This window comes from Rhopilema esculentum, chromosome 10 (assembly GCF_057945365.1).
Source record: "Rhopilema esculentum isolate cy_ngs chromosome 10, ASM5794536v1, whole genome shotgun sequence".
NCBI classification, from domain to species: domain Eukaryota; kingdom Metazoa; phylum Cnidaria; class Scyphozoa; order Rhizostomeae; family Rhizostomatidae; genus Rhopilema; species Rhopilema esculentum.
The window spans coordinates 861214-885526 of NC_142824.1; the positions used below are offsets into that span (position 1 = coordinate 861214).

General features: G+C 37.3%; 1 protein-coding gene across 1 annotated transcript; it reads right to left on the bottom strand.

The window, feature by feature from the left end:
• Positions 1-8035: 8035 nt before the first annotated feature.
• LOC135687359 (kelch domain-containing protein 1) lies at positions 8036-22452 on the bottom strand. Its single transcript, XM_065203906.2, has 11 exons — positions 22306-22452; positions 21267-21510; positions 20134-20369; positions 19398-19669; positions 18298-18417; positions 12841-13022; positions 11557-11695; positions 10917-10974; positions 10069-10160; positions 9626-9781; positions 8036-8456 (listed from the first exon to the last, which is right to left on the bottom strand). Exons 1-11 carry the CDS (start codon positions 22356-22358, stop codon positions 8263-8265), a joined length of 1746 nt encoding a protein of 581 aa, XP_065059978.2. The 5' UTR covers positions 22359-22452; the 3' UTR covers positions 8036-8262.
• Between the last annotated feature and the right edge of the window lie 1861 nt (positions 22453-24313).

Sequence of the window (24313 nt, forward strand, 5' to 3'; positions counted from 1 at the left end):
AGAAGTCGTAAGAAGAAAAACTGAATAAAAAGGACAGACAGGAGGTTGTATATATTTATATTGATTGACTTTGCACAAGTTGATTGAGCAACACATTGGAGTTCTACTAGTTATGTTCATTATAATCAAGAAGCTGGAACTTTGAAGATTATATATTTGTTTTGTTGATGGATGAATATCACATATACTTTTGCTGACACTGAAGAACAATCATCTACGCTGAAGGACTAAAGCTGAAGAACATTGTTTATATTAATTGTTTGTTTGGTTACGTTTACAAAACTCATATAGAAACCCTAGAGGACAATTTCAAGAAAAGGGAGAATGTAATGTATTAGGCATAAACCATTTTATATTAGCCTCGGATTGGAGTTGATAGAGGAGATTTGATCAGGGTTGGAGTGAAAACATGGCGTCTTGTCTCGTGTGCTCTCTAGGTCTAGCGTTAGGTCGCAGCGGATCTTAGGCATCGCGCGCGCATACACAACAGTAACAAAGGAGTTTTTTTTAAGTAATAAGATCAAATATAGCATGTGAAGCAGATTCAGCTTTCTGAAAGCCAAACTGGCGCGGAAAAGTTTTATTTGATAGCTCAAAAAACTTAAACAGTCTCTTGTGCATTATTTTTCAAAAAGTTTTTAAAAATCAGCAGCAGTGATATAGGACAAATCCTAAAGTAACAGATTTATTTATCAGATCGGAGAGCGCGTTTGAGATATAGTCACTTATGTATTTGATAATATATGTATTTTCGTTGGATACGAAGAAGAACTCATTACCCAAACATATGATACCTTGTTTTCTAATGCGCTACATTGTCGACATTGTTGGTTCCACTTCACTCCCTATCAACCAGTTACGGAAAATGTCAAGTTTCTTCAACAACAGCAATTACCCAAAAACAGTTACCTCGTCTGCCTACAAACAAAAATTGCCCATGACACAAGAAGCATCATTGAATCCCGCCAGTCAACAAAAAGCCATTGAAAGCATTCCAATCACCTTCACCTTCCATCCATTCAAGAAGCAGATCAAACAAATTTTGTAAATTAAATTCCACCTGCTGACTGATGACCATGAAGTTTCGGACATTTTTAAACACCCACCTCTCGTGGCTCATCGAAGGGACAAGAATGTTGGTAATATATTTGTTAACAGAAAGCTACAAACAACATTAGACACTTTTGGAACAACGCCTTGCCACCACCCCAAATTCCGCACATGCTCCCATGTTCACACTTCAACCACGTGGATCACTTACCACCACAACCAGCTACTTCCACATGAAGACACATTTCACATGCACATCTTCCTGCCTTCACTACACTGGGGCGACGTCCCGTCAGTTAAACGCCCGTTTTGGTGAACATCTCCGCAATGTAGAGAACAGCGGCGGATCTAGGATTTTTGGTTACTATAGCTCAAATCTTTTGGGATCGGGACCACGCCCTCCTTGCTTGTGGGACACACCCATTATATGGGCAAATGATATAACCATGTGTGTTTATAGTTGCTTCGTATTAATAAATATTCCTTCGAACATCCTTTTTCTATTTCCAGGGACGCCAGAGAAGGGAGTGTGGAGGTACAACCGCCCCTGTTGCCCTTTAGCAGAAGAGGCAAGGGTTGTTTCTAATAAAGTTCCCTTGAAACTGGCCAATTGTAATAATCAGAGAGATTCATATAAAATTCTGAACTTCTCAAAACATGTAAAATAGTTCTATATGCCGAAAGTTAGCCAATGTTGAAGATACCTACAGAAGATCGAAATAAAATTGCAGTTACCTATGAATTTGTAGAAGCTGAGAATTATCTTTCAAAAGCCCTTTTACTCAAGCCTGCCCCCTCCCTCTCGCCGCTTGGTCGTTCCGCCGTCCCTGTCTATTCCCTAGTAGGTCCTTGCCTTTGAAGCTACATTACAGGGGACCCAGGATGTGAAGACGAGCTATAGTCCACTTTTGCTTTACTGGGGATAGAGAGCGGAGAAGTAACGTGGATACTCATATTCTATTGGTTAAAAGGCCATTTTCAAATCTGACTATAGCTTCACTATAGCTCGCGCCAAAAATTATAGTACGGGTTTCATTGTCTTCGATGCCTTTTCCAGAGCAAATTCCCAGACCGACTATAGCTCGGAATATCCACTGTAGCTCAATTCTGGTTGGCTACTGTCAACAAAGAACGAAACTTCTGATTCGTCTAAGTTTTAATATTAGAACATTCTGCGCTCAGTGTTTTATATCTTATCTGGAGAGGCATTGTGATGACACATTGCCAGCATTTTATGTTTGTTAATCGCATTTGATAACCTACACCGCTGCTTTCAAATGTTGATAGTAAACACTTGTGGGCATAAACACATTTTTAGGGACTGCAAGGAAACTTTGTATTTCGAAAATCAAATACTGAGAATTTGACTATAGCTCGAGCTACAGTTGCTATAGTCTGGATCCGCTCCTGGAGAAGAAAGTACACCTTTAAGGAATCTAGAGAAGATGGCCCGGATGCCACAGTCTCCATTCATTTTAACAAAGATGGCCATTCACCAGCCAAAATGAAAATCACTGGACTTTGCTACGCACTTCATAACAACATTCAACGCAAAACCCTCGAAAAACGTATTATTTTTAAACTTAGTACTGTTATTCCTAATGGTCTTAACAAACAATTTTCGTATCTTTCCTAATCCAGCTATTATTATTTTATATCTGATCTCATCTATACGCTTTCTACCCCCTCACATATTTCCATCTCATCTTAAGTTCTTCGTCATATTTCTACCACGTTCCATTTAGTTAAACTTTACTCTTTTTTTCTCCATTTAACCGTTACTCTTCCTATTCTTTTTACCGCTTTTATTTCATTCTTGTAGAAAGTCGTTATTTTATGATATTAATGTTTGCTTATTACTCGATGTACAACACGCTCAACACCATTGACTATCTGTGTATTTGATAGTTTTGATAGTAATATCATAAAAGCCAGATGACTTGGACTCATCGAGGCTCGCGTGAGTTATCGGGTTCTTTAGAAAATCTTTGTAGTGGGCTTTTGCAGTACCAAGCTTATAAGTAAGATTTTGGGTTATATTTGCAAAGAAAGTATTAAAGGTTTGATAGATGTTTATGGTTTTAGATTAACTTCCCTTCAAAACTTCATTGAATGTTTTAATCACAATTTTTCTTATTTCTATTCAAATTTTAAGAATATTGCTCAGCCTCAGCTCCCATTTTTGTCTCCCATTTTTCAGCAATTGCCTGTTTTGCGATGTCCAAAACAGAGAATTGCATGACTGACATATCTTTATTCAAAAAGCGTGGTTTCGTTTCAAATGCGGGCAATGTTCCCTTGAAACCATATCAGATTTGAAAAAATAAGAATACTTAAGGATACAGACTTAAATGAATGTATATTCAGACTTTATGTATATAATTAATGAATGTTTATAAGAATGTATATTCAGGCTTAAAACGAAATTTTCTTCTGACTATCGAGGCTAGACAAAATTTATAGTACTCTTATAAAAAATAAGTGTATTGTTTTCTGTCCAAAAATCCCTACATATGTTTTTAGTAGAAATCTCCAACGTAACTTATTAGGCCTGTACTTACGCCAAGGGAAAAACGCTCAAGACATAAGGGGAGGCCCAGCCAATTCGCGACCTTTCATTCGTTATGCAGAGGGGAATAACCTTGGCCTAAGGAAGGCGCCGGGTATTTCTATTTTTCACTGCGTCGGGTGACTTCCTTGTCTGGCATTCATAAACTTATTTACATCGACGAACGGAGAGGTTTCGGACGCATTTTCGACAATTGCGGACAAAAACTGTCGGACAAACACTTTTTGCTTGACGCAAAATTTATGCTAAAACCAACAGTAATTTTGCATTTATCACTCAAAGAATTTTAACAACTTTGTAGGTGCAATAGAAAAACTTAACAAATAAAGAAAACTGAAAGCAACAAGGAAAACTAGCATTGTAATCGTAGTACAAAAATGCTAACGTTGTCAAAATGTGATTAAATCAAAATCTTTTCTCACGAATCGAATGGTCTAACGCTTGGAAGTTTTCTATCTTACATGTCCTATTCTACAACCGTTAAAATGATTTTTAGGTGGACGTTATATGATGTCATTTCCTTAGAAAATCTAACTACTTAGACTCATTTGTAGTGTATATTTACCAAAATCCAGGGATGGAAAAACCCTAAAAACCTACAAACTTGATTTATAGGCTTTGTTGACTTTGTTGATAAAACAAAAGTTTGCGTTTTTGTTCTTGTTGTTTCAATTGTGCAAAATTATATCACAATTGCACAATGAAAGAAGGGAAATATTGATGTGTCAGGACAATTGATTCTCGAAAAACTTGGAAAGAGGCCTAATGCTGCGATAAAACTTGTGGGTAAAGTAGAAAAGCGACGCAAGAAGACCTTATATTAAATTAAATGTTTTTGTCTGGTTTAGAACACTGTCCAGCTGCTCTCATCACGTCTTTATCAATCTGTTAAAATGAGGGAGATTGAGGCCATAAATTGCAGGTTTGAAGGAAGGCCAACAACTTTTTGTAACTCACCCAAAATCATTTCGAAAACAAGGTCAACTAAGATTTGTCACGGGACCCAAAACTTTGAATCACGTAGCAAATAAAAAGTAACAAGTGAAACACGTAGAAAGTTCAGCATTCATAAGTTTCATAAAAAATCCATCACAGTCCTTACACACCGCATGGAAAAAGAAGCATACTAAGAAAGTCGTAGGGGACATGACCAATAAGTCGATGATCGGAGGGTCAGAATAATCTACTGGTGTTGGTTGAAGATGAAGGCCATGATTGCGATCCAGAACGTCTTCATGGAGAATAAAAGCCAGATATGGTATGATCATGACTGACTTTATTTGCACCATATATTTATTTCACTTTATTACGTTATTAAGAAAAGCGACGAGTACTACCCAATGTATTTCTTTGTCTTTTCTGTTTTCTTCCACTTTTCTGTTTTCTCTAACACTTTTCGGACGCTTTTAGGATTCGGACAATTAAAGTTTCGGACCAAATTCTGCTCGAAATTTTGATCGCCCGAAAGTTTGCAACTTTAATGTAACCTAAATTCTGTGCATTCTTCAACTGCACAAACAAACAAGAGCAATTTTGATCAAATGTGCACTTACTTCGTCATTTATGGTACTCAAAAACCTAATCAATACCCAAGAAGATATAAGACTGCGTTGAACATCAATGGTTTCAAGTACACTTATGATCCGGTAGCAAGAAGGATTGGGCTTTTTTATGAGGATATTCATAAAGAAAAATTATCAGAATATAGGGTCTCGGTGAGAAATTACTCTCGTTGAGATTGTCATTGACGGTGCCGGGGCGGCGCCAAGAAATTCAAAGTGATGGGGGGGGGGGGCTCTAGTTGATAGGATTATTAGACTAAAGCCTGATTTACACGAGACGAATTTTTCGCGCGAAGCGAATTTTTCGCCACGAATTCTTCTCCTGCGAATTCGCTGCGAATTCAAAGTTTAATTTCCACTGGCAGAATTTCTTTTGCGAATTCGCCGCGAATAATGCCAAAGAAAATGGCGTCTGTTCGAAGATTGTTGTTATTGAAAAAAAGTGAGCAAAAAAGCAAATAAATGGGTACTTGGTTCGGAAAATTTATTCAGAACGTCTGCAGAAGGGGGAGTTTCATCTTTTGGTAAGTGACTTACGCTTACATTGTCAGGAATAATTACTTTCGAATGTCGCCAACTACATATGAGGAGCTTTTATCGTTTATTGCACCAAAGACGCCTGTTGCTAGAAACGTCCCATTCCATTGTTTATGTTATAGGTGCGGGATTTTCCCAGCATTGTTTAGGCCTTGTCATAGGTTACTCATTCTTCACCCATGTTGTTGTTTGTCATAGGTCTTCAACCATTTCGTAGTTTTCTGTCGTTTTGCATACTTTTGATTTAGATATGTTTACATTGCGTAGCACCATTCGGCCTAGCCCTTCCTTTGGGTTCGTGTCAGATGTCTTCAATTGCTGTTCTGATTGGTTTATTTTACATGGCGAAAAAATTCGCAGCGAAAAAGTAGGAATGGTTTCTACTTTTTCGCAGCGAATTATTCGCTGCGAATTCGCTGCGAATTCGCTGCGAATTTTCTAATCTCCACTTCTGCGCATATTTTTCGCGCATTCGCGGCGAAAAATTCGCTTCGCACGAAAAAATTCGTCTCGTGTAAATCAGGCTTAAAGCACCATCTTTGAAAAACGCACTAAAATGCTTCGCGATATTTCATGCCTATTTTGATGGCCACAAAGCCATGGGATTTCTTTGAAAGAATCAACATCAGCATCCTCTTGACTTCTAAGGCGCACAATAAAACCTTTACACGGGCCCATATTTAATGCACGTGGTCTTATCATCATCACAGCCGTCAAGAGAACCACTAGATGTGCATGTTTTCTTTGTTTGACATCAGAGGCTAAAGTGGGGGTCTTAATAGAGAGGGGGGCTTTTTATAAAATTTGGCATGGTTATAGGGCTTGATGGAGAGAGGGCTTGATAGAGTGGGGGAGGGGGCTTATTAGAGCTTTTACGGCATGCCGATTTACAGCGATTTGCAATGATTCATGATCATTTGAGCCAATTCACGATGAACTTCGCAGATTTATTATGACTGATGATGATTCTCGATCACTCACAATGATTCACGATGATTAACACTGCTTCATGATGATCAATGCTGGTTCATAACCATTTGCATTCATTCACAATGGTTTGTGATTATGCTGAAATATCGCAAACTTGAAGAGCGCGAATGTGAAAATCTGGTTCGGATAATCCGATTAACCTCATACGTGTCATATACGTCGAGGAGATTTTGGACTGCATCAATGAATCACGGGTCGCCTATGGTCAGGGAACGCTCTCCTAAAAATATGACATCTAGCAAAACATGGTACCTCTCCGAATTCTTCGTGGAGATTGTTTCAGTGGTATCAAAGAGCTTTGTCAATAATTTGAAATTTTATCGAATAGAAAACCTTAATTCCCGCAATTGTCATTTCTTCCATTGTACGATTGCACAATCGCTGAATTGTGTGCTGCACCTTCCTTTGAAACTGTGCTAACTTCTCTTTTGGCAAGGCCAAAATAAAAATTTGCAAAATCGACTTGCTGATGACGTTGAGTCAACATCATTTCGTAGCCGCAAGCAATAGAAAGCGGGACACTAATTAGAGGAAAATGGGAATTCTTCGCGTAGCATTCTATTACAGAAACCGTGTCACTTCGCTAGTTAGTTAGTTAGTTAGTTAGTTAGTTAGTTAGTTAGTTAGTTAGTTAGTTAGTTAGTTAGTTACTTACTTACAGGATCCCCCACTCCTATATGTACTCATTCTTCGTACATAAAAAGTATTCACTTCTCATGTAAACCACTCATTTTCGTAAAAAGCTTTGATTCGTTGGTCACAAAATTCGTCATCCTTAAGTGTATTTCAAAACATAGAGCGTGAAATGCAACAAGTTTTTTTCTAAAAAGCCTAAATGAATGAAAGAGTCCTAATGAAGCATAATTTTAAAATTGTTCTTAAATTTAAGTGATTTTCAGCCTTAATATTCTTATAGACTGTAATCTTATAAACAGGTGTAGTAGCGACATTTTTAAAATAATTTTGGAAAATTTTTATTTAGATATTTTGGTTTCCGTCTACTTCATGAAGGCAAAAGATCTCTACAAAGTTAGACAGAAAGGTTTTGTTTTCACTCTTTGACTCTCTAAGGCTGTGATAACATCAGATATTTTGGAACGGTTTCGTTTAAATCGCCTCGAACCAGCACCAAAATAATTCGTCAAGCACACTTCTACATGGGATAGGTTCAATTTTGTGACTGCAGAGGCGTATAGTGTAGAAATATAAACTTTGATGCCTAAAAATTGATAACTATGTAACAACTTCTATTATTGGTCGCTTTTCCTATCACCATTCATTTAGAAACCGTTCCACCAGTTTGCACGAGAGCTTTTCGAAACAGTATCAAATGCAACTTTTCGCTAGGCGATCCGGTGCTATTTAAGATGAACAAGAGTGGAAATTAACAGCGTTTCTTCAGGTTTCTAGAATATGTTTGTATGACCTAGCTATCAGTAACAACATCGTATTGAAAAAACAGGATACAAAAATTGTTTTACAGAACTCATAAATACTGCGACAAAAACGAGCCTACGGGTGCATAATTCGCAAGAGATCGAAGAGCCCTTGACTTCATAAAGCTGCATACAGCTTCATAGGCAGTTCTAATAAATCGTTATAAAAGTCTCCTTCGTTATTTCCGCCACCAAAAACCACAATACTGTCCTCTACCTTTCCATCTTTGCGATGTCTCTTACGCTTTAACAATTTATGACCGGCTCTTGCAATATTACTGTTTGTCTCTAATTGGGACCAGCTCCTAGATGCTGCAATACAATGCAAAGCCAAATGTCACAAAGGCACAAACAATAATTTTGATATTTTTCTACTAAAGAGGATGGATATTGGAATAAGGATAGCAAGATATAACATAAAATTATAGAAAGACAGGCGATCGTAAACCCAACAAGATTTTAGACGAGCCAAAGCAAAACACTGGCATAATTTGAGTCAGTACTGCAATTGATCCATGATATTGTCACACCCAATGTAGCTTGAAAATTTGAGTCGGTGAGCGGAGTGTAACTGTAAACAGAGCTAAATTGAATAGTTTTAAAAACAGGCTAGGTACAAAACAAACTGATGCTATTTTGGAAATTGGTAGATATCTAAAAAAAGTTTTTGGTATCGCAAAGTTTGACTTGGCACGAAATACTGAAGAACTTTTCGCCCAACACTTTTCTGAGTATAAACATCGGATAGTCTCATAAGCGCATCCGACGTTTATACTCTGAAGAGTGCCGGACGAAAAGTATTTCAGTATGCTATGTTACCGTTATTTCGTGCCATCTTCCAAAATTTGTGAATAAAAATAGTTGCCGATCATTGGTGATATGTAAGATTTAGTTATAGGTTAATATAGATTTTAATTAATTCGATTTCATGTAGCTCGTAGGTGCCAGTTAAAGTTTGAAAATTTGAACATGGTTGATTGAACTCAAATATCGAGAAGAAAACATCGAAAATGCTGAACATGTATTTATTACCCATGATTCATGCAAAGGCTCTATCGTTACTGCCATTATGAGTTTGCAGAAATGCCACTGTAAAGGAACCAGGGTTTTCGCCAAATTACAAGGCCTGTTATTTTTGGGCTTAAATTTCATGTGACTGTAATCAGCAGTGTGATTTTAAGTGGAGAAACTACACACGGAGTTGCATGTAATAAAAACCACGTTCGCCACGTTATTTAAAGGCGTTTTTTCCCGTCAGTCAACCGCTGTGATTTAACAATAGGCTTTATGGTCGATAGGCAATAAGCGGCGGGTTTATGAACAAGAACACGATGAATTAGAATTAGTTTTACGTTGCCAATTGTGAAATTAGAAATTGGTCTATTGTTAAGTAAAAGCAATAGGAATGAGCAAAGTGCCTTTAATCGAAATGCCAAACAGAATCAACTCTCTTTATTGAAAAGAGCAAAGTGTATATTTACCTATCCTGAAAACGTGAACATCGCTGAGTGCTTGGTCCCCATTGTAACCACCGCACACAAGCATACTTTGCTGATCTGAAGTGAGCATTGCTCCATGCCAACTTCGTGAAGAAGGAGCTTTGCCAACTACTTCTAATTTCGTGAAGTTCATAAGTCCTGTTTAATAATAAACCAAACAAAGATCAGACAATTCAAAGAAAAAAAAATACAAAATAGCATAAATAAATTAATATAATCATTTTCACTATAATTGTCAAAGAGGTTTAATGAAAGTTACAGGTACCCAGGTGAAAGTTAAAAAAAGATATCAGTATTTTCCCAAAAATGGGTTCTTGTTATAATACCAATAAGCAGCAAAGTAATCCAGCACCCTTAGCATTCAAGAATTTCAGCCCAAAAAATGTTGACATGCCACTCGAAACCAGGAAGAAGAGGTGACTTACCAATGTCAAGGGTCCAAAGATCATCAAAGCAGGTCGGGGCGTCCCAACCGCCAAATATGTAAAGCAATCCGTCAACCAGACAGGCAGAGTGCCTAAAAATTTCGATTAAAATTAACGTTTTCATTACTTCTTATTACTTAGGGTATAAAAAAGAAATGCCTAAATATCCAATTCTATATTGGTGTGGGCAATTCTGTGAAATACAAGATGATGATAGACAAGGCTTTCAAAAAACAAACATTCTAAAATATACTTGAGCTTTCTTTCTGATAATCTTAAGAGTACAAGCCGTCAGAACATAGATCAAAATCTCTGAGTTTAGCTAGGAAGTGTATATGTATACCCATATATGGTTCGAAATAGGCCAATCAGAAATGCGAGCAAATGACTGTTAAGGCTGCCTAAGTAGTGCAGTTTGTTTAAAGGAAACATTGCTAATAAAGTTGAAGCGTGAAAACGAACTCTTTCTCTCTACACAATAACAGTTTTTCATCTTTATGTAGAAGGATTCTAAAACTGCTAGATGGAACGGAAACCGGGCTATGCCATTATAGTTTTCGGCACAATTTTTGTATTGCTTATTGTGCATTGGAAAGTGGGGGTATCAGTCCTTGGAAGTCATGTATTAGAAGGTGGGGTATTGTGTTATGGCAGGAAGGTGAGTTATTTCATTCACTGGTTGAAGAAGAAAACCAAAATTTTCTTTTGGAGACGTAGGAGTTATGCGAAGAATATAAATAACAAAGTATTAATGACGAATTAGCTTCCGGTAAAAGTAACCAGCTTAGCATCGCAACTTTCGCTCCTTAAATAGTTTGACTGGGGTATTCAAACATCGACTTACTCACCCAGACCGGGCATTTGGTTTTTCGCCTCTGACTATGGGTTGGTACCAACTATTTGTTTCTGCAAGAAATCAAACTGTGCCATAATCATGATGACTATTTAGAACATATTACATCTATTTAGAAGCATACCAATCTTACAAACCAAGCATATTACAAGAAGAATATGAATGTGACAAAATTATGACTATAATGAAACCTAAATAAGATTAATACATGTTTCGAATTTTTCAATTCTGACTGCATGAGCGGAAAGAACGTGATGGTTAACCTCTACATGTGCAAGATAAGCTAAATATGTTAAAGATTTTCTGGGCAATAGTCAATAATAATTTTTACTAACAGATTACTGTTATTTTGGCTCATAAGATTCAGAAACACACAGCAGTTTGATATGTGGCCACATCTCCAGCAACCTGTAACAAATGTGACTATTTTCCCACATTTAAAGACATTTTAGGGTGTTGATGCAGATTACGTGATCAAAAGACAAAAACCTAGAACAACATTATTATGTGTCATCATCAGATTGTCACTATATTGAGGCATACATTTGGTTATTACACTTTTATATCTATTTATATTATACTATTAATGGTTATGTTAAGTTGACAAGAATAATTAGATTAAAGATAGTTGGTACCTGTGTTGAAAAAATAAACTTCATTGGAGCATCCATCTGGCATTGGATCTGGGTTCGGGTAGACACCACCGAACACCAACAACTCGTCATAAACCAAAGTACAAGAATGATAAGCTCTAACAGGAGGCTTCCCAGTGGGCTGAAATCAAGCACCAGATTCATTGTATTCTACCGCATCTTTTGTTTCAATTTTATTGTATTCTACCGCATTCATGAAATTTTTGAAGAAATGTTCTATATACCTCTTGAATAAGCACTCAGTCTTGAAATGAAAATTGTAGTGATTGACTCAGCTCAGGTATCAAAGTGCCAAATCCTCATAAGATTCATAGCTTCCTAGTTCAAGTTTTTTAAGAGATTAAATCATTGTTTCATTAAAATAGAGTTCAGATCTTCTTAGGAGATAACAGATTTTCAAGAATTTCACTCTATGATGTTTTTCTCTCAAATAAAAACAAAGTCAAAAAATTCAAAAATCGATTAAGCACTGGTGCCTTTAATCAGGGATTTATGGTATGTGTCAAGATAAATAGGATGAGAAATATGAAAGTAAAACCAAAATAAAGATAATGTAATAAGCCTTTGCGATTAATATCACCGCTCTGAAGAATAGTTTGACAAACGCACTACAAACTGCAATCTCAATTTTGGCTGTCCATGTTCAACATGAGATAATTAAGGGTGTGGGTAAGTATGCCTGGTGATTAGAATGCATTTTGGCGGGTATTGCACACTGTAGACATAGCACATGGACAAAATTTTAGAAAATTGATTGATTAAGAAAGGCAACAGAAAAAGGCACAGTGGGTCGTTTGGTGGACACCTTTGGTGTATGTCATCACTCAGAAGGCACCATGGCCTATTGATAGGGTTCAACATCTTATTTTAATTTTCTAGTGTATTATAGCATTATAGAAAGGTGGATGTATCCTGCATAATATCATGCAGCTTCCCCTCCAGCCCCCCCCCCCCGGTGTAGTCGCCCCCAGATCATGATGTATAATTACAAAACATGCCTCGATGGAAGGAAAACTCAGAGATTAAGCTATTTCTGACAAGGACAGTAAGTGTTGTTTTGCATCAAGAAACCAAAAATGCATCAAAGGCATGGCAGATTGGAAAAAAAATTTGTAGATCATTTTTAGATAAATAACTCCTTTGGGGTCAAATCCAGATTTTTTAACATCCATGCTTTGCAAAATTTCTTTGACAATTCCTTCAATTAAAATAAGAATCCTGATGGTCAGTTAATAAAGATACCCACAATTCCAATCAAATGCAAACCTCTAGTTTCCTCCATTTCATTGTGTTCAAGTCAAGAGCATGAACATCACTGTACCACCTTTTGCTCTTTGAGCCACCAAACACAAAAATCTGTGACGAAGCCTCGCTGTATGTCGCTGTGTGTCCCATTCTTCGAGATGCATCACTGGATTCTTCATCTATCCTCTCAAAGTGATTTGTACCTGTGAAAAACAAATTAAATTAATAACAGAATACATATTATAAAGCCCAATTGTTGACCTCACGACATGTAAAGTTTGGAATGTAAAGTTTGGAAGCGGGACAAAGGGATAGTGAAAATAATTGGTTGCTGAAGGATTTCGCAAGCGAATAGCAAAAGAAGTTAAACTCATTTTCAACCTTTTTTTGCAGAGAGACTCTTCGCGAGAAATCCCAGCAAAAGTTCATTGCGCATGTCCATGACCTATTTCGTGCGGAATTTTTCGCATTTCGCTAATTTTTTGTCACTGGAGATTGGGCTAAGGAAGCGAGCCAGCCATACCGCGTGCCTCCACGCTCGCTCGCCACGCGTGCCTCCACGAGGCGAGCTATTCACCGCTTCCTCAATGTCAGTTCCCACGTTAACTACCTGTTTTGGTCTTTCTTTCGTTTCTTGACACTTCTTGGTTTCATTTCCACCAGAATGCTATTTCGAAGGCCGATTTAAATGCCATTTGACAGGGTTGCCTTTTCACTCATTTAGCTAATTCTTCATCGATAGCTTCATTTCTTCACCGACAGCTTGATTTCATTTGTGTAAGTGTACTCCTTTTCATACATATTTTAAAAGTGAGCTTGGTTTACCTACTTATTGTCACAGGAAAAGGACACAAATGGGCTTTGGGAGAAGAAAGGTGTCTGCCAAAAGAACAGCGATTAATTGTCCCTACCAAGGAAGGCGAAGGTGAAAATTGATTCTAAAACTTATGTTTTAGATTTATTCCGTTGTTCAGAACTTGAAAATTGCGTTGAGTATGGGAACTATTCATTTAATATTTTGTCTGACCCTGATCATGAGAGCATAAAATAGAACCTAAAAGAGACGAACCTAAAAGAGACGAAACTGTGACGGGTGTCAGATGAAAGTTTGAGTTCGAAGATTAAAGCTTAGACAAGAGGTTTTCAAAGTTTACATGTGAAAAAAGTCTTGAAGTTTGAATTCAATGCACTATTATCATGTTTAGAGAACTTTCTGTCTCGCTTGAAAAGCTGAAACATTATATTGTTTTACATTTCTATGGCCGAGCGAGCAGTTAGTGCTGACAAGAATCGATGTTGCCCTGAAACAAAGCACTTCACAAGCATACACCAAGATGATGAAGACTGCGTTTGAACTGGCCATGAATCCAACTATGCCCTTGAAACATTTCAAGATCCTCGTCAAGTGCCAAAAGCAGAATGGGGTTGTCTAAATTGAGGGCAGAGACAGCAACAAAGCTGCAAGGGAGTACGTCCATTGTATTTCTGATGCTGTCCGAGAGAGGTGCGCTGCCATTATAGCCAGTCAGTATTTCGTTGTCGTTGATGTCTGATGGGTCACAAGCGAGAAAGACAGGCTCTGAAAAGGAGCTGATCGTGGTGAGGGTGGAAAGGAAGGGAATACCATGCTATTTAGTCCTTTCCCTCCTGGAAATGAGCACTTATGGTGGTGTGGATGCTGACTCTATAAAGAAGGGAATAGACAGCACCTTCAGTGAAGAAGGAGTCGACCGCTGTCACCAGAAGAGTACGAGGTGAAGATGGTGTCCGCGACTGCTGATGGTGCAAGCGTAAATACCAGCATTACACTGGCGTTTTGACGCAGTTGGTAGAAAATCGAGACTGTCTGCTGTAGATTCACTGTGCAAACATCGCGTAGAGCTGGCCTTTAAGTCAGTGACTGGAGAGTCACCTTTCAAGGCGTGCGATGAAACATATATGTCAGTTTGCATCGCACTGTGGAATTCTGGAAAAATGAATAACGAAGTATATGCTGCTTGCAAGGCATTGGGCATAGAAAACCACAAGATTCATAAACCATCGACGTAGAGGGACGAAAGTTTTTCTTGATATGTTGCCTGGCTTAATATCTGCTTTTGAAAATACCTTAGCCGAATGCTCAGGAAGAGCAGAGACAAAAGCAAAGATCAGAGGTTTGCTGAAACAGTTGCAGTCATACGAATTCGTCTCCAAACTTGTAAGTTATGTGGACAATTTAGAAGCAGCAGGTCCATCATTTTTTGTATTTGAAGGGAATGTTGTTATCCCGTACAAAATTGCTGAATCCATCCAAAGAACATTCGATAAGTTGAACGATCTGGAAGAGAATGCGGGAAGGGACGAAGAATTGCTCAACAGCTATCTTGAAAAATTCAAATAAGAGTGGGAGACAAAACAGGTTTTAGGAATTTACCTTAAAGAAGGTCATGGAAGAAGAAAACCAGGAAACAGAGAAAACGTGGATGTTCCTATTTCTGGCATTCATTATTCGGAGAGAGGATGAAAAGTGGCATATATGGTTGATTTACTATAGAACAAAGGAAGGGGTTGTGGAGTACGTTTTTTCGTGTGCCTTGTATGATGTACTGATGATGGAGTACTTTCCTATACTTTCAACATTGTTTTGGGGGAAAAGGGGGACGGAAGTAGTTGTATTGGGGAAAACAAATGAAAAATTGAAAAGCACAGCGCAAAGTGTTGGGTGTTCCAAGTAATTTTGGCAGTAATGGTACCTCTTTCAGAGGCAGGCATAAATGAAAGAGCTCATTCGTTGAATGGAAGAGATTTCGCAATTTTGCAAGACGCAGTTTTGGAGATCTTTTCAAGAAGCCAAAGATGTTATGGCGACGTGTTTTAAATTTTAGGAAGCTAGAGTTTCCAAATCTTTGCTTTGTTATCGAATTAATCACATGTGTTGAAAGGGCCTTCAGTTTACCCACTCTCCTTCTGAATGATTAACGATTGAGTATGAGCCATGAAACAATGGAAGGTCTACTCATCACCAAAGCTAATGAGAGTGTCTGGTCAGAAGCGGAGCGATAAGGACTAATAGCACATGCTGTGGAAATGTATTTAGAAAAGCGAAGAAAGGTGCAACTCGCAAGCCAGAACAGGAGGGAGAGCAGCCAAGCAAGAAGAGACGTGTGGAACAAATCGATAAATCACTGATTCCGAACCAGATTCTTCCATTTATGAATCAGATTTTGACGAACAATAACATGGACAAACTTACAATACGTGTCATATTACTTTCTTCGTCGTCTTTGCCCCGTATTCTCTTATAAGAAACTTTTATGGGAACTAAGCTCTCAGATCACCAAAAGGTTGAGAAAATCAAGCACTGGGAAAATATTACCCGAGATCCTGCAGGCATTCTTTATTTCGTCTGAAGCATGCACTTGTTTGTCGAAACTCTATTGCCTCGCAATTTTAAGTAATTTATGAACAGGTGTGGTTTCTTATAACTGGCTTTAATGTTAATAAAAGTATACAGGAGATCCCCACTGATAGATATAGTCGCTTTCTAAGGACCGGTGAGAAACTGTCAGCTCTCAAAATCTCTTAATCTTAAAATTTCCAATACTAGCTGAATTTATTAGCTTCGCTTAATAAAACATGTGTATGTTCCTGTGACAATGAACTCGGAAATAACAAGCCTTCAGATACATAAACATCAAAATGCCAGTTTTGAAATGAATGCTAGTTTTTACTAATGTTATAAAAAAACAAACTATGCTATTTAATTTTAATTCTGTTCAAACCTTGTTAATGACAATGTTGTTGATTTGCGACTATATGAAACTATCGTTTTATCTGTGTCGGAGAATCGCCATCTTGTTTTGTAAACCTAGCTGCTAAAGACTGTCGTTTATTCATATACTTTTATTGACGATTTTCAAGAGACTAAAAATCGCCCGCCTGACGTTCCCGGGGAGAGCCATGTACCGCTCGCCTGCTAAAATCCTCACGGCCAGGCCTGCATTCACACATCAAAGTAAGAATAGAATAAAACCAAATACATTTGATGAGGATCCTCAAGGCCTATGGTATCCCATTCAATCTACTGAGAGCAATAGAAAGAGGTACTCGAACACTAAGGCTAGAATACAGACACCTGATGGAAAGACAGGCCAGTTCGATATCACTGCTGGAGTGCTCAAGGGAGCAGCAGACACAACAGTGTCACACTACTAAAGGCTTTGGTTTTTTGTGTCCCAAAAACATCAAGGAAAGTACCAATGCTTTGTTTGGACAACTGATGGATTGAGTAATTTGAAAATTAAAGCATTAAGCCTTCTCTTCATCTTATTTTTCAGTGCTTAAAAATTTTCCAACTGACCAAACAGGGAATGTTGGCCTTAGCCTATTAGATGGATTTTAGTGAAAACTTTTCCAAATATGATTAGGGGTGTACCGGATCAGGATTTTCAGAATCCGGCCGGAACCGGATTTACCGGATTTCTTCGTGGAATATCCGGCCGGATTTTACCGGATAATCTGGCAATTTATGGATTTTTCAGTAATAAAAAGTTTTGAGCCACTTTGTGAAAAAATGTATAGCGAGAAGATCAAAGAGACCCATTCGAGTTGCCAGATTGAATTTACAAACGAAGGCTAGACTGGTGAGTAATTTAAGCCAAAATGCTCATAAAAAGGCCAAATAAAAAACTTTCTCAAGAATCCATCGAGCAGGCACTGGTTATATTTCTACGCTTGTGCCTGTTAGATAATTTCATAACTTAGATAAGAATCTTACTTTTTTCCAAAACCCTTTGCTAATATCAAGATAATATTTAGGTTAGGTGATAAAATTTGAAATTTGGTTAACACTTTGTAGTTAACTATTAATTATTCCATGAATTTAGAAATTACTCATTAGTTTTAGACGTTCTGCTGAAAAGGCCAACAAGGTCAAACTTAAGTAGTAAGCAAAAAACACTTTTTCCAGACAATCTAAATCTAAAAACCAAAAATGAAAAATTTGGCCTAAAAAGCCAATCTGGCAACCCTGGACCAAATTTGTGAATTATATCATCCAGTCTTCCTGTTTCGTGATGCGAGCACTTTCATTTCAACTTTGTTTTCAAGGTGCTTGTTCTATTGTTGATCTTGTTAAGTTCTGGAAAATCCAGCAACTCGCCCGATTTCGGAAACAAATCCGGCCGGAACCGGATTTTCAAAAAATCAGCGATCCGGCGCCGGATTATCCGGCCTACCGGATATCCGGTACATCCCTAAATATGATTACACATTACTTCTGGCCATTTCACTTAGACCAGACAAAACATTACCATGAACAACATTTGATTCACTTTTTTTGAAAACACTTGAAAAGCAAATAGAAGATTTTAGTCATGATCCATCAGTAGAAAATAGCATCAAAATTGTCTTAAAGTAGTGTTAAATAGCTGGTCTTAAAATTTTCCTGTGATTGTAGTAAGACCTGCTTAATTAGCTTAATAAAAGTTGCTTACGTACCAAAGTTATACTGCCAGATAGAGTCTTTGCATATTTGATTCCTCATACCTTGCCCACCAATGAGAATGGCCTTGTCACCTTCAACTTCACAGAATGTGTGTCCCCATCTTGGTGATGGTTCTGTCATGAAAGAAAAAGAAAGTATAACAGGATAATGAATAAAATATCCAAAAGACTGCACTTGTTGGATGTCTGTAGTTCTATTGGTAAAGAAAGCATTGATTCATAAAGGATGAGGAAATTAACAAGGGTTCAGCCACATCTTTTGTATTCCTGAGAAACTGAACAAACAAAGAAAAACATAACATTGGGCCTCTTATTGAACAAAGCATGGTTCAATGCCTTTTATGCATGACCTTTTACAATAACGAATATTTAAAGGGGCTGGGTCACATGAAAGGCCACAGGACAATGTTGTTGTGTAGATGCTTGTGGATGGGGTGGAATGATTCTACACAGCAACTGAAGTGAGATTTGGTAGAACAGAGAATCGCAGTGCATCTAGAAGATTTTAACATATTTTCTTACTAAAAAGTTATTTTTTCATGGCCAAAGCCTGAAAGAACTTCTAAGTATATTTCAACATCATTTAATTGATCTGTCCATGGAAAAGAAGCGTACTGCAATGGAAACACAAGAAGTGAACTTCCTAATGAGCGTTTGGCCGATGGGACAGTATGTCAGTATGTCCCAGGTTCTTATAAAGTGAAACATTGCTGCAAGCATCAAGATAACATGGCCTGCCATTTTGTCAGACACACTGCTTTGATAATTGGTAAACGAAATCCCTCTTACACACATATTGTCCCACACAAAATGTTTTTTAAGGTCACATGACGCAGCCCCTTTAAAAGCAGATATTCGCTTCTACTGGTAACTCTAGCCAAACATTTTTATTTTGCTCTGTGGAATGTGTGATAGATAGCCAAAGCAAGATTTCAAAATAGCAAATATCTTGCATTGTATAGCATCTAAGATACAAGATTGAGTAAACATAGAGAAGAAAACTTTGTCCAACTAAAATAGCACAACAATTGAGATCCAGGATTGAAGTTTATAATCTCCTGTGGATAAAGCCAAAAAATAAATGGACCTCTTACCTTGAAGGTCAAACAGCCCAGGTGTGGCAGGTGATTTTGCAGTTGTACAAGTTCTGCTTTTATTATCAGAGAGATTCTTGAAACGGTAAGGAGATTTTTTGATGGACTTTTCCATTCTTTTTATGGGTGACATCAGGTCATTACTTATTTTCTTAGAATTCTCTTTATTGCTATTCACATATTTTAAAGTTTCACCATTGATATGCTTTTTACGCTCATCTTTTTTATCATCATCAAAGTCAAAAATAGATTTTCTTTTCAAAGGTCCACCTCTAGAAATAAAAAAAGCAAAACCATTATATACTTTTTTTTAAACCAAGGGTTGCACCTTGCCATCAGGATAAAAAATATCGAAATAACTGAGCACAAAAATAAAATGCATAATGTAAAATATGAATATTACTTGAGGTTTTAGTTTTTAAACAAAGAAAGCCACAAAAGACTTAATAAAAACTTTAAAGGTGCAGAGTAGACGACAATTGTGTTTGATTTTAATCTAAGAGCAAAACTTTTTTCCTGAGTCAAGTCTGCAGACTTTTTGTTAATATGAAAGAGAGTCCATTCAATGACAGATCTTCTGATCAATTTAAATTAAACTGCTTAATCATCTAAGTCAGTAATTTAATATCAATGGAATCCAAACAGGTGGTAGCCATATGGTTATCATTATTTGACCATGTCAATGCAAACAAAGGTTTATAATTCTTGGTTATAGTTTAAAGATTATCATCTGTACCTTGTTTGTTGGGACTTCTTTGTTTCACCAAACGAAAAGTCCAGTAACGTTTTTCTATTTTCCCTTTTGAAAGGTTTCTTGTTCTTTTGTTCTTTTTCATTTGAATCAGACCTGCTTCTCGGTGACAGCTCATTCTTGGAAAACAAAACAGTCTCACTTGATATGCCTGAATCTTGTGAGTCCATATCATCACTTGCTGGATCAGCTGGAGTTATTAATAGCTTCAGAAGTCTGCCCTGTATCCAAAAATATCCAATTTCAGTAGTGACTTTAAAGATAAACTTTTAAGAGAAACTTTTACAAAAACTGCAATGTATGGTATTGACACAGTTAGAAGGTATATACTGATTTGTTTAGGAATTAGTTTGAAAATTTAATATTCCTGCAATAGTATTTCTTTCAATATCTCCATTTTGGAGCAAGTCAGTGCTAAGCCAATAAAATGGCTAATTTCAAACACACACTTTTTTATAAGAGTAAAGTCTTTAAGAATATTGAGGATCAAAATTGCTAAAATTTAAGAATAATTTAAGAATAATGCCAGGCTTAATTTCATCAAGACTAAAATTTTTCCTTAATCTGAGTTTTCTCCCAAAGCAAAACAACTGTCACCTTGACATTTATGATGAACCAACACATCAAAAAAGATTTAATATTTTTCTTTGATCTTAAGGCGAATTTACACCTTGTGTTGAGCAAGAAAAATTTCAGAAAAATCTTAGGCTCAAAATCGAAAATAGGGATTCTTATAAAAAAATGTGTTAGTTTTGAAAAAAAGGGTATGGTCACAATTTCTGGGGAAGCCCCTAAGCCCCCTGCTAGGCCTGCTCTGCTTCCCTCTGTAACCTTTACCAATCTTGTCACTTTGGTCTTGCTACAGCACCCTTTTGAATTTCTACTAACAACTTGTGCCACTACTAGATACCTCTGTCTCATTAACAAATGCGTAAGTTTATGATCAAGTGATCAAGTCCAAAACAGAATGATCAAACTGATCAAGTCCAAAACAGATAAGACATCATTATTTGGTAAGGCATTCTTTCAGCCTATAGCATATACTACAACAAGAGCATGAGGAGAGCAGAGCCCCGAGCAGAGAAGGAATAATGAATTGAAATGTGTTGGCTTCAAACCTTTGCTTGAATTTCATCAGCAATTGATTCCTCATCTTCATTCCAATCCCCTTTGAAACATATTGCTGAAGAATCTTTTGAAACTTCTCCTATTGTTTTGCAAATATTTCTGTCATCACTATCCAAAAATAACTGCACAGACATCTTTTCTTTCATTTTTTCTGACCATTGTAAACAGAAGACAACAAAAAACTCAGGCAAGGGTGGCGGGAAATAGCAATAAAGATCACAGCTTTCTCCAACACTGAAAATATGAAAAAACTATCAAAAATTGTTTATTGTTAAATCGTTTTTCTAGATCGCCAGAACTGTACATGAAGTAGTTCATCAGCTTAACAAGCGACAATTACTTGTACGATATTCTGCAATTTGAACCGGCAAAGTTTTACTGTTTCTAGGTATGACAGAGATACGTTTTTCAAGAAAGCAGCAGTAGAAAAAAACTGAGGCTGACGATAATTATGGTGTGAAAATAGTGCATTGATAAAATTCAGTGTTATTGCATTTTGTTTGGGTGCTTGCCTCTCTACCAAAATATTTTCATTTCATTTGCTTTCCACAATCGTAAAGTAAACAAAGTAAACAACAATCCTTTTTGGAAAACTACTTGAGAGAGTAGATTGCCCTTTAGGCCTTAAAATGTTTCTGTTGAGCTTCGAATAATAATCCTTTTTCAGCATGAATGATCAACTTTATGGTCAGACAGAATTTCGTTGTTTACATCGTTGATTTTCCGTCTATCAAATTTCTATGAACCTAGGCCCGCGCCATCGAGCCTAGACCGGAGGGGCAAGCAATGTAAAGAATGTTTTCTGTAAAGAATCTTTTCTCTTAATGTAGCTCCAATTCTGGAAACATTTTGCTGACGCTATTTTGTTTCTTTTGTACTTAGTTCACTTCAATGTATTTGTTGTAATATAGAGGTCTATCTAGATAAAAATTTACGCTGATTTATTCTTCCATTTAGCGAATGAATTGGCACGGGCCCTGTGAACAAAATAATATTAAAAATGATATAAACATAAATCCGATTTGCTACCTTCTGAGTTTTTTTGGTGTTTGATCAAGACCAAGAACCGTGTAAAATTCCATCGCTTCAAATTGTACCTCTAAAAACAGTGTGTTCCCTTCCCGTAATGGCCACAAAAAAAAGCGCGCCAAATTCCATGCTCCTCCGACGCGAAAAATAGTGAGCGCCTTCGCTGGGCACTGAAGCAATTCTACAATCCCGGACAACAATGGTTGAGAAAGGAAAGCTTATATTTTCATCTTCCTTTAAAAAAATAATTCCCCTCCCCCTCCCCCAATTCAATGTTGATTGCATATTTTGAAGGAGAAATGATAGAATTACAAATCCAACATTGCTTTGGGGGGAAAGGGGGGATTCGAATTTACAGGGACAAGGTAAAGTAGAAAATTACAAAAATTGCATTTTGTCTCAACATTTTTGTCCGGGATTGTAGTTACTGCTAGAATCTTGAGCTTGAATTTCAGAAACTTATTAAAGATCATTCTTAATGAATTATTCCTCTTTTCTATTTGAAACGACACGCATTCTAGTTAATACTGGTTTTCAACCAAATTGACCCTCTAAGAATGAACTTCAATTTACTATCTCTTATAAAGAAGAATGTAATGGCAAATTTTATTAACCTCCCTTAAGGCACCGCAATGGGAAAAACCTTTGCCCCAAATTATGCCAACATATCCATGACAACAATAGAACAACATATCTTGAGCAATGCGCCGATGGGGTTAGTCAAATATTTTGGAAAAGATTTATCAATGACATAATCTTCATCTGGCAAACACAAGCTTGTCAACCTACAAGAAGATATACAATATCCCCTATATCATAAACAGAAAATAGATATAAAAACCGTATATAGTTGGCTCCCTTATTTAAAGTCACGCTTCTGGTTTTAGACCCAAATATGCAAAACTATTCCATCAAATTTTCACCCAAATAGCCACACTTACAGTGTCTTAGTTTTCTGGCAAGCGGTGCTTGTCTTTTTAGTGCGGCTTTCAAATAAGACACAAATATCAACCAAGGGTGTAAAAATAGAAATGGGTGTAACACTTAAAGGTAAAAGGAAATCAGAATCAATTTTATCTAATCCATCCAGCCCAAGATCACGCTGGCAATTTCTACTTCGTGTCACTTGTAGTCTGTATCATTTTACTTTTGGAGTAGACAAATGACAGGCATAACCTACTTTCTTGTTACAGTTACAAAAGAAAAACAAAAAACGGATCCGTTGGCAGAAAACATTTGCTCTGCAAAAATCAGTTTTGCCCTGCGAAAAGGTCCTACTTTCATGGTTGGGGGGATGAGCCACACCCCCCATATTCCTCTAAAGTGACGCCCCTGTACAGCTGTTAAAATGGGTTAAATTACAACCTGGACCATGAACATAGTCGGGCAAAATCTTTTTGAGGATGGCTTAGCGGTTAGGGTCGCGGACTACAGATCCAAGGACCGCGTAGGAATCACGACGTGTGGTCACATCGAGAGGTTGGACCACGACAATGCTCGATATGCATCCAGTTGCTAAGCTGCTCAGTACCCAAAAAGTGCTTTTCAGAACATTATTCATCCTTCTGTGCAGGCCCGTAGCCAAGGGGTGGCATGGGGTGGCAATGCCCCTGGAGCAAGAGAGTCCCAGCTGTTTCCCATTCCTGAGAATTTTGTCTCTACATTTTTAATGCAGTTTTTTTCGTTGTCATTGGTTTGCCGTGACAACTTGATTCAAGCTAATGCTGGTGGAAGGAAAGATTCTTATGGGTGTTTCTTATTACTCATGTAGAACTTCAGATTATGCCTGGCGTTCAAAAAAACGTTCGCTGCCAAGCAAAAACTTCACAGTGGTCAGGGCATTTCAAAATCACAAGCTATGTGAACAAGAAATTTTGTGGACAATATTTTATAGTATAGACACCCAATGGAAAAATCTTTTGTCAGCAACATTCAGCGAAGAAGGGCCTTTGTTCCCAAGCACTTAAATGATTTGTCAGAACTGGCAGCGATATTATCAGTGTCAGTT